This window comes from Myotis lucifugus, unplaced genomic scaffold (assembly GCF_000147115.1).
Source record: "Myotis lucifugus unplaced genomic scaffold, Myoluc2.0 scaffold_256, whole genome shotgun sequence".
Classification (NCBI taxonomy): Eukaryota; Metazoa; Chordata; class Mammalia; order Chiroptera; family Vespertilionidae; genus Myotis; species Myotis lucifugus.
The window spans coordinates 31,534-43,143 of record NW_005871304.1 but is presented as its reverse complement, the minus strand read 5'-3'; the positions used below and the strand labels follow the sequence as shown (position 1 = coordinate 43,143).

The window sequence follows — 11,610 nt, the reverse complement described above, 5'->3', positions numbered from 1 at the left end:
AAGGACATGCTTTCTTTTTAAATATATATTTTATTGATTTTTTACAGAGAGGAAGGGAGAGGGATAGAGAGATAGAAACATCAATGAGAGAGAAACATCCATCAGCTGCCTCCTGCACACCCCCTACTGGGGATGTGCTCGCAACCAAGGTGCATGCCCTTGACCGGAATCGAACCTGGGACCCTTCAGTTCATAGGCCGACGCTCTATCCACTGAGCCAAACTGGCTAGGGCAGGACATGCTTTTTTATTGATTTGAGAGAGAGAGGAAGAGAGAGAGAGAGAGACAGACAGACACATTGATGTGAGAGTGAAACATTGATCCCTGATAGAGGATGGATCCTGCAACCCAGGTATGTGCCCTGACTCAGAATTGAACCCGGAACCTTTCCACACACAGAGGATGATGCTCAACCAACTGAACCCCATCGCCCAGGGCTATGGGCAGGAATTTAAAAATTACTTTATCTATACAATGAAATATACAATTATGGTTAGGATTATTTTCATCTTTCTATGAAAGAATATGTCTATATTAGATTATATTAGTTATACATTTTTGTCTGGGTTTTCTATACATTTACCAAGTGCCTATTACAGGCAGCTATTAAGTAAATGGTAGTGAGCACAAGATATGCCCCAGTCATCATGGAGCTGACTGGTTTCTTAGGGGAGGCAGAAACTGAGCAAGTGATCTTAACTGTTCTCTGTGTTACCACACACATGAATACATATGAGGGTTGTGAGGTGTGAGCTGGGAAAATAATTACAGGCTATGCTTCCTGGAAGAGAGGTTACTTAAGCTTTCTGTTATCTTAAAAAAATCATACTGATCACAGCAACCTTTATTGACAACTCAGAATCATAGTCATGACCATTAACTATTATGCTCGCTACCATACTGTCTTTATATCTCCTCTCACACTGCATCTGCATAAAGTAAGACATTTCTATGTAAAGATTTTTAAAACATTCCAGATTATGGAAAACTGAAGTCACTTAATATTAAAATCATGTTCCAATATTTGAAGTTATCATAACTTGAAATAACAGCAACAATTTGCACTTTAAGTATGTGCAGTTTATTGTATGCTAAGTATATCTCAATAAAGCTGTTTGGGGAGGAAGAAGAAACCCTCTGTGTGACAAAAGACTCTGTATAGAAAGAGACAGCTAACAGACTAGAAGAAAACAATTATCCCGATTATGATCCAGAATATAGGTAAAAATATGATAAATAGATAGGGAAACACAATCCATTAGAAAAAAAATGGAGAAATAAAATAAACAGAAAAATGACAGAAGAAATCTAAATGACCAAATATGTATGTGGCTAGATACTCAATCTAATTCCTAATCAAGAAAAATGAAAATTAAAGCAAAATATTGTCAGAATGCCAAAAATTAAAAGATTGAGGATCAAATGTGATGGAGAGTTTTAAGTAAGAGAGGAAACATATACTCTTATACACTCTTGGTGCCACAACCAGACCAGTGATCAAACCTGAGAATCTTTGGTGCAAGGGCGGATGCTCTAACCACTTAGCATACCATCCAGGACACTACTACTTCTTGATACTCTCTCACCTACTGTGTATACAGATGAGTGGCAAAGAACATAATTTTTTTTGGTGGTTACCATGTGGTATCAAATGAAACCCCAGTAAAGTCCATCTATCCTATATAATAAAAGACTAATATGCAAATCGACCGAACGGCAGAATGACTGGTCACTATAACGTGCACTGACCACTGGGGGCAGATGCTCAACGCAGGAGCTGTCCCCTGGTGGTCGGTGTGCTCCTTCAGGGGGAGTGCTGCTCAGCCAGAAGCCCGGAGCCGAGCTCACTGCTTGAGCACAGCGGTGGTGGCGGGAGCCTCTCCTGCCTCCGTGGCAGCGCTAAGAATGTCCAACTGCCAGCTTAGGCCCTCTCCCTGCAGGAAGTGGACCTAAGCCATCAGTCAGACATCCCCCAAGGCTCCCAGACTGTGAGAGGGTGCAGGCCGGGATGAGGGACGCCTCCCACCCCCCCCCCCAAGTGCATGAATTTCATGCACTGGGCCTCTAGTATTATATAATTGTAAGTATAACAAACTTTCTCCCTTTTGTTCATATGGCCTATCACTTTATCAAAGTAGAAAATAAAATTTGTCTACCAAGATTTGTTACTTATAAAATTATGCTGAATGTTCCCCAATACCCTCTGTTCTTTAGGTTAGGTAACTGGTTTACTTGATTTGTCCTAGTTTCTGGCCTTTCCTTAAAAATTAACTTGACTACCCTTAAAAAAAAAAGAATGCTTTTCCTGTCATTGGATACTTCTCCTATACAATATATTTAGTCAAAAATAAAGGCTAATAGCTAACTGGTGTGGCCCAGTGGTTGAGCATCAACCTATGAACCAGGAGGCTGTGGTTCCATTCCCAGTCAGGGCACATGCACAGGTTTTAGGCTCAGTCCCCAGTAGGGGGCGTGCAGGAGGCAGCCAATCAATGATTCTCTCTCATCATTGATGTTTCTCTCTCCCTCTCCTTTCCTCTCTGAAATCAATAAAATATATATATTTTTAAAAACTTAAAAATAAATAAATAAAGGCTAATAGCTTGGCACTAGGTTCTTGTGCCTCTACTTGCATACGGGGAATAGCTAATGCTGGATTTTAAGCACCACTCATGCCAAATGTGGCCATATCAATTACTATTTCCTGTCAATTGGGCAGCATTTTCTTAAGAAAAGATAAAAATGCTAGGAGATAACATGTTCTCTTATAAAGCAGAATTGCTGCATAATTAATCTTTTTTTTTTCTTGGCTAGCAAGGATGTCACGAAGCACATGCTGTTGGCTTCCAAGTATCATTTAAAATACTCCCATGTCTCAAAGCAATCTGGAAGTAGATGTTAAAAGCCAAAGGAATGTTTCAATCAAGTGCTGACTTTTGAAAACCTACCACTTCCCCAATAAGCTAAGAGGCATATTGGGAGGTTACAATCAGAAAGAAGCACCACAGAAAAAAGTGTTTGGCACAGTGAAGGTTCACTGCAAATTTGTAACAGTATGAATTCAACAACTTTTCAAAGCCAAAATGAGGTCTGGACAGAGCAGCTTTTCAAAGTAGCCTTTGCTGAGGCCTCTTAGCTAATGTAAAATAACAAAGCTGTAAGAGGTGGTAAAGTACAAGCAATGTTTAAGATTAAAATGTGATCTACCACTTGATTTGCTAAAAAAAAAAAAAAAAAAAAAAAAAAAAAAAGCACTGAGCTGAAGATAAGATATTTTCCTTCCTTCCTTCCTTCATTCTTTTTTGAGCTAACTTTATAAAAAGGAGATGGGGAATTATATTTTTGGTGCTTAAGTTTAATCACCTATAAAGGACAATTATTACTTGTTCTACTATTTATCTCATGAGCCTGACAAAATGATAAATAACAGCTGTTAAAGCACTGTTCAAAATTTAAAATGTATGTAGCAATGCAAGATATAACTGTATTTTTAAACTTTGTAAACATCCACAATGAAGTAATTTTAAAGGTGTCAGTGCAACTGGTCAAACACACATTACTGACAAAGTAACTTAGTGGTGATTGTTCTCAGCCCTCTATGAAATTACATTTATCAACAATTATGAATTTTTTCTTATCTGTTCCTACTCATTTGATTTCACTTTTATAAAATAAACCCAGTATAAACCCACTTAATTAAAGAGTGGAAATTTAGAATATTAGCTCATAAAATCATTAAGATCTGTCATTGTACATCAAGAATATCTTAATATTACTACACAGAGTTTTCAGTTATACAGAAAGAGGTTTCATAAAATAATACTAACTTCCCATTATTGACATTCAAAAAAAAAAGGCAAAAGTATTCATGGTTTCAAACAAGAACAATACTCATATCCTTGTCCCATGAGAGACCTCAACTTACCTCATCTCCCTTCAGAACTTCAGTGCCATCAAACTCCCGGGCCTGGTTTGTCTTCACAGACACCTCCCGCTCTAGGCTGGCTAACTTCTCCTTTGTTTCCTGCAGTTCCTCAGCTTTTGCTTCTTTTTTACGTGAAATTATGGATGCCTAATTGAGCATTAAATGCCAATGTAAAATAAAACATATCCAATCAACATTCTGTTAAATTGTGAAATTCTCTGTTTTAGAGTTTACCAAGCTAAAATTTCAACGTAAGCATATCCACCAGGATGGCTACAATAAAAAAAGACAGATAATAACAAGTATTGGCAAGAATGTAGAGAAATCAGAACTTTCATACACTGTTGGTAGGAATGTAAAATGGTATAGCTCATAGGAAAGCAGTTTGGCATTTCCTCAGTGTTAAATAAATTATCATATGAACCCGCAACTCCTAGAAAGATAGTCAATGGAGAGAAAAACATATTTCCACACAAAAACTTGTATTAAAATGTCCATAGCTACATAATTCCTAATAGCCAGAAAGTAGAAACAACCCAAATGCCCATCAACTGATGAATGAGTAAACAAAATGTGAAAGTATCCATACAATGGAATGTTACCCAGTAATAATAAGGAATGAGGTATTGATACATGCTACAACACGGGTGAACTTTAAAAACAGTAGTTTATGTGATATGCTGTTGGAATTAAAATTTTAAAACCTTATTTTTTGGTGATACATTCTGAAATATTTATAGATGAAATGATATTAAATCTAAGGTTTGCTTCAAAATAATTCAGTTGGGCTGGCGGTAGAAATGACACAAGAAGGCCATGATTGCTATAACTTAGGGAAACAGGAAGGTGAACTACCTTCCCTACCTTGGTATATGGTTGAAATTTTCTATTGTAAAACGGTTTTTAAAAATTCTAACATCCTTGAATAGTGCTTTGTTACGTAGCTCAGTATTTCCTGAGGTTACAGAATGCTCTTCACACTAAACTCCTGCCTGGGTTCTTTTCAGAGAATCCATGGCTTTCATCTGACTCTTTGGTCTAGAAATACATTACAACATATATAATCTCATGATCTAATAGTTGTGGAAAAAATGATAAATGCTTTAACAGCGGTTCTCAACCTGTGGGTCGCGACCCCTTTGGCGGTCGAACGACCCTTTCACAGGGGTCGCCTAAGACCATCCTGCATATCAGATATTTACATTACGATTCATAACAGTAGCAACATTACAGTTATGAAGTAGCAATGAAAATAATTTTATGGTTGGGTCACAACATGAGGAACTGTATTTAAAGGGCCAGAAGGTTGAGAACCACTGTCTTAGCACTAAAATTTAATTCATTCTATTCTTGCAAACTAACTTTAATCTTGAAACAATATATTGCCTTTAATTCATTAAAAATTACAAATATTTTATTTTTATTTATATCACTTAAGGTAACCTTTCATTTAAATAATCAAATTCCACATTCACAGATATAATCACAAATAGCCCTATCACCACAGTTGGCAGACGCAGAGGAAACTAAGCATTATCAGGTGTATTGCATTTCAAACTTGAACACGCGTCTTTTGTAGCTTTTTCCGTAAGTTCCTTGTTATAATCTGGAGATTAGCAATGACAGAAGAACATTGATTGCTTTCTTCCTTCTCACTTTAACACTATAAATAACACAGCCTGTGGTGTTTATGAAGATGCTCAGAGCTAAGTGGGCCAAAAGAATGGGCTTACCTGTTGCCTATATAGTGAGAGTTTGCCTTCAATTGGCTCATTTCTCAACATTTTCTTTTCAATCAGCTGATTGATCTGTGTATTTATTTCATTTATCTAAAACAGTATGAAAATAAAAAAGGTTAAGTCTCTCCCTATGATTACACAAAGTAAGGGACAATTGGCCCAGCCAAGCTTTGAATTTATAGTTCTTATCAGTGATTAGATGGTCCCATTAATGTTATGAGTGGGTTGTTATGATTACTTTTAGAAATAATGAACACTTCGTGGTTCATGATAAATATTTACACAGTATTATTACTTACATGGATTTAACCAACCATGTCTAAATTATCCTAAAGTATTCAGCATGAAATATTTATACATTCTTATAAAAAAGAATTTTTTAAAATCTGAAGTTATCCCCTCTCCTAGCTTGTGACTTTCAAGTCACTGCAAGTGATAAAATCCAGACTAACATTCCATAGGGATTTTATAAGGAATTCATGAACCCAGCTGAGAGCTGACATGGATGACATCTAAAAACTTTCCTGTTCAAATGATCTGTGGTTCTCCCATAGCAGTCATTTATTCCACTCATTAATCCAAACCTTTCCCAATGTAATAAAACTGACTAAGCCCACAGAAGCATATAGTCCCTCAACAAATTTTAAAAATTACATGATTTTCAGTATATCTGTCTATCCTCTGAAAAAAACTAGAGTTCCCTTGTTAATTCTATGACATTAAATTTGAGCCAAATCTGACTTGGCCATCTAATTTCTGTAAGAAAATTAAAAGAATACAATGATCAAAATTATGTATTTAGTTGTAATGGCTGTTGAGCACATTAAAGGATCAGCAAATCAAAACGGTTCAATCTTCATGATATTTGGTATTTTTAAAAAAATACACATCTGATTAGTGTTTTGTTTCTAGGGAGCAAAAGTGTTATAATATGATAGCAGGTTTCAATGAGAATTACAAAAAAATTTAGTAATTCCAAAGCTGGCATAAAAGGCTAATAAATATATTAAGCTTTAAATATAAAATTGCTACAATATTATTCTTGGAAACAAAAATTACTGATATTTAAAAGTTGTCATCTTGTTATTATGAATACATTATATTAGCCAATTATATATTATGAATACATAAACCTATGAGTCTATCATATGCATTAATTTATATATCCAAGTTACTTAGTTTCCTAATCAATTGACTAGATTTTAATAAATCATGTATTATAAGTAACAGCATTACATGCTGTAACTTCTCATAAAGAGCAACTCCTGCCCTAACCGGTTTGGCTCAGTGGATAGAGCGTCGGCCTGCAGACTGAATGGTTCCAGGTTCGATTCCGGTCAAGGGCATGTACCTTGGTTGCGGGCACATCCCCAGTAGGGGGTGTGCAGGAGGCAGCTGATCGATGTTTCTCTCTCATCGATGTTTCTAACTCTCTATCCCTCTCCCTTCCTCTCTGTAAAAAATCAATAAAATATATTAAAAAAAAAAAAAAAGAGCAACTCCTCCTAAGAGCTATCAGCTCTTAGGGCAGGCTAACTTAAGAGCCAAGAGTTGGACACTATAGAAAGCAGTTCTCATACTTTTCATAGAACTAAGGATGAGGTAAAATTGGAAACTATGAAAAGATAATTGTCACTTACTTTAGATTCAAGTTCAAGAAGATCAGAGTGGCCCATAGCAGGCTCTGACACCACTTTTTGTAAAAAATGCAATTCTTTTTTCTTGTTCTCTAATTCTTTAGGAAATTTTTCAGTTACCATATATGAATTAAACTTTATCTCCTCCTCTAGTCTCTTCATTAAACCTTTGAAAAGAAAATAAATGAATGTTCAGCCCAAGAGAATAGGTACAGTGACATTCTTTATACTTTATAAGACCTGGCCCTAGCTGGTTTGGCTCAGTGGATAGAGCATTGGCCTGCATACTGAAGAGTCCCAGGTTTGAGTCTAGTCAAGGGCACATGCCTGGGTTGTGGGCTCAATCCCCAATAGGAGGCATACAAGAGGCAACCAATCAATGATTCTCTCTCATTATTGATGTTTCTATCTCTCTCTTCCTCTCTTAAATCAATAAAAATATATTTTTTTAAAAAGATCTGTATAGTAGGGCATATCTGTGAAAATACCTAGTATATCTACCTGTATAATATTATATCTGTGTATAAAATCTAGTACCATAATAGATTGGCCATTGAAGTCTTTTGCTAATCTACACTAATAAAAGAGAAAGATGCAAATTGACTGTATCTTTGCGATGCCCACCAGCCAGTCAGGAGTATGCAAATTAACCCAACAAAGATGGTGGGTTAATTTGCATACACAAGCATTGAGTGGCCGGGGGCAGGTGGGATGCTTGCCTTGTCGCCATGGTGACGACGCAGGCATTCCATACTGCCCCAGCCGTTCCAGGCCTCTGGGCAGCATGGGAAGATGGAAAGGCGGCTACGGCCAGAGCAAAGGCAGTCTGGCAGCCAGGGGAAGGAAGGCCCATTCTTGCACGAATCTTCGTGCATCGGGCCTCTAGTTAGAATAATAAAAAAACAATTTACAAGGAAGAAATGTTTAAATAATTACAGAAAAAGTAATATTATCATCTTTCCAAATTACCACCTAAGCCCTGGCTAGTAGCTCAGTTGGTTAGAGCATTATCCCAATATGCCAAGCTTACGGGTTCAATCTCTAGTCAGTGCACATACGAGAATCTACCAGAACATAAACTGATGAACAAAAATAGATCCAGAGACAAACAAGCATCGAATAGACCGTCAAACTTCAGAGGGAAGGCAGGGGAGAGGGGTGGAGGGGGGGGGTAAGAGATCAACCAAAGGACTTGTATGCATGCATATAAGCATAACCAATGGACACAGACACTAAAGGGAGTGAGGGCATGTGCTGGGGGGTGGGGATGGCTAGGGAGAAGTCAATGGGGCAAAAAAGAAGTGGAACAACAGATCAATGTTTCTCTCTCTCCTTTCCTCTCTCTTTAAAAATCAATTAAAAAACAAATTACCACCTAATTATTTTATACTCCTTAAATTAATGCAAAAATAATATTTGCAAAACAAGCCAGATATAGCGTGGGAAATATAGTCAATAATGTTGAGATAACTGTGTATGAGGCCAAAGTGGGTGTTTGGGCAGCAGGGGGACCACTCTGTAGAGTGGTTAGTTTTCTGGCCACTTTGCTGTAATCTGAAACTGGTGCGGAATGGTACTGAATGTAAATTGTGATTGAAAAGGAAAAGGAAAAGGAAAAGGAAAGAAAAAAGGAAAGAAAGGAAAGAAAGAGCCAGATATTTTGTTGGGTCACATTTTGCATTTAAGTAAGAAATCCAAGAACCAAATGACAACACAAATGAAATCCAGCTTCTTTCTTCTGTATGTTGTCATTTACTCTTTTTCTTTTGCAACACTTCTGAGGCAATTTATAGTTTTATTCTATTACCTCATAAGTGGTAATATATTATAATTTGTCAGCTTCAAAGCACACATTCAAATCCGAAAAAGAAATTATCTACATTCATACATTTTTTCAGTTTTCCATGTTTGGGAGTTTTGATTTTGTAAAGTTTATAGTTAAATGGCAAGTTATATTTTTAAGATTTAATAGTTTTCTTATTTTGACAGAGTGCCCAAACATACACACACAGATTTTCAGTGAATAATGGTTTTGTTATAAATTCCCAGCCTAGAGAGCTTTTAAAAGTTTATTTCAGATCTTTCCATTACACGTTTACAAATTCTGGCTTAAGTTTTTAAAACATTGGATTTCCGGTTTAAGTAATCTACGTACGTAGATTACATAATAAACCTGGCTTAAAACCTTAAAAGTATTTTTAGTTCTGTTGTGCTAACCATATATTAACATGTAAAAATTTATTAAAGACAAATTCACGAGTTTTCCATTCATCCCTACAATTTCCCCCCCCCCCCTTTTTAGGGGCTGGGGAAAGAGAGGAAAGAGAAAGTGTTTAATGAATCACACGATAATAATGTGGTTTCAGATTAAATCTACTTCCTGGCTTCTCTGACTATTAGATGACTAGTTTCTCCATCTTCAGATGACTAGTTTCTCCCAAGTTCTTAAATATACCATATGTAACCAGAGATGTAAGGAATCAAAGTCTGAAATGTTTTAAAAGATTAAAATTCTTAATTTTTATATACCTTATTTTAAAAAAGTTTCTAATTCTAGAAAACACAAACTTATATGTTAATGACGGCAAGCAGATCAATGGTTGCCTGGGGACAGGTAGAGAGGCAGAGGAGGGAGGAGGGAGACATTACGAAGAGGCACAAGGAAATGTTTGGGACGATGGATATGCTTGTAATTGTGATGGTTTCAAAAAGTATGGATTGTACACTTTAAATAGGTACAGTTTATTATTTGTCCATTTTACTCAATAAAGCTGCTTAAAAAAACATAAAAAACAGAATTTCTATCACATTTTAAGTTCTTCTCTTAAAAATTTTAATGTAGACTTTGAAAAGTAGTCATATGTTCCTATGCAGTTTTTTAGAAATTATCTTTTGAAATCCTGGCCTCTAAGATCTCAGTAAACTTTTTTATTAAAAACCCTCTGAAAACATCTTACTGATCCTACTATCATTGAATGAGTAGGTTTTTTTTTATGTAATAAATCTCACAAATGTGTAGAGTATAAAAATATATTTGAATGTTTTATAGTACGGTTGTTACTCTGAAAAAATACAAATTACATTGTTACACTAAAAATAATTCGCTTGGCACAGCCAACGTGGCTTAGTGGTTGAGCATCGACCTATGAACCAGGAGATTACGGCTGGATTCCCAGTCAGGGCACATGCCCCGGTTGCAGGCTCAATCCCCAGTCTGGGGCTTGCAGGAGGCAGCCAATCAATGATTCTCTCAGATCATTGATGCTTCTATTTCTTTCTCCCTTTCCCATCCTCTCTGAAATGAAAACATATTTAAAAATAATGTGTATGTTATTTAAGTGAATAGAAACTTTTTATAAATCTTTTTTGTTAGTGAAGAATTTAGATGGGCCTTATTCAACTAAACACCTGGATTACTAGTAATTAACATCTGCTTAATCTACTCTTTTCCTAAACTGCTAAATACAACCCTTAAACTGTTTCCCAAAAAGATGTCAGCAGAGCAAGAACTCTTTAATTTCCTATTCCCTACTCCCTGCCCACCCACAAAAAAAACATATATTACATATGTAATACCTTATTTTTAAATTTCAACCATTTTTTTCTTATTTGATTCCCCTCCTCTGTGTGGAAAAGATCACTGTTTTCCTATCCAAAGTCAAGGTCTTTACTCTCACCTCCCAACTCCTTAACAGACTTTACTGAGTACTTGTATGTGTAATCTAGTGTGCAAGGGCCTGGAAATAGAAAGACCAATTATGACTTGGTGACTCGCCTGGAGTTTAGCTGAGTCAGAATTAGATATGCCAACCATTAACACACTGTGGTATTGTTATAGAAGATCCAATGCAATGCAGGGTATGGGGGTACAATTGGGACACGCAGGGAAGGCTGTTACCAATTTTCACCATTTCCTCCTAAATCTTCAATTTGTCTGACTCTTTCCTTCAGCACGTAAACACCACTTTATTACTACCCTCCTGCAATCTAGGCACAGCGCTATCTCATTCATTCGCACACTCCCCCTCCTGTCCTCTTTTTGAACACAAGCAGTCAGGAGAGGCTTACCCTTCATCTATCTTCATCCATCATTATTTGCTCAGCCCACTCTCTTTATGTCACTGCACCTTGGAATGGAATGTCTTCCACTCCTTCACCTTTCCAGCTTTAACTTAACTCAGTGGCCACGTCCAGGAAGCCATTTGTCTCTGTGTTAGTGTGTGTTGCTCTGCCTCTTTGTTTGTTCTCATCGAACCCTATGCTGAGCTTCATCAGCAAATTCATCGTATGGCACACTGCTGGTCATTCC

The 11,610-nt window shown here is 36.6% G+C and overlaps 1 protein-coding gene across 3 annotated transcripts in view; it reads right to left on the bottom strand.

Annotated features, from left to right (window-relative positions):
• Positions 1–11,610, bottom strand: part of IFT81 (intraflagellar transport 81) — a 55,612-nt gene that overhangs the window by 33,328 nt on the left and 10,674 nt on the right. For all 3 annotated transcript variants that reach the window (XM_006099015.3, XM_023762688.1, XM_023762689.1), the window contains exons 9-11: positions 7,305–7,468; positions 5,659–5,754; positions 3,926–4,072 (exon numbers count right to left, since the gene is read on the bottom strand). In XM_006099015.3, coding sequence (XP_006099077.1) covers positions 3,926–4,072; positions 5,659–5,754; positions 7,305–7,468 — 407 coding nt within the window. The remainder of the gene's footprint in view (positions 1–3,925; positions 4,073–5,658; positions 5,755–7,304; positions 7,469–11,610) is intronic.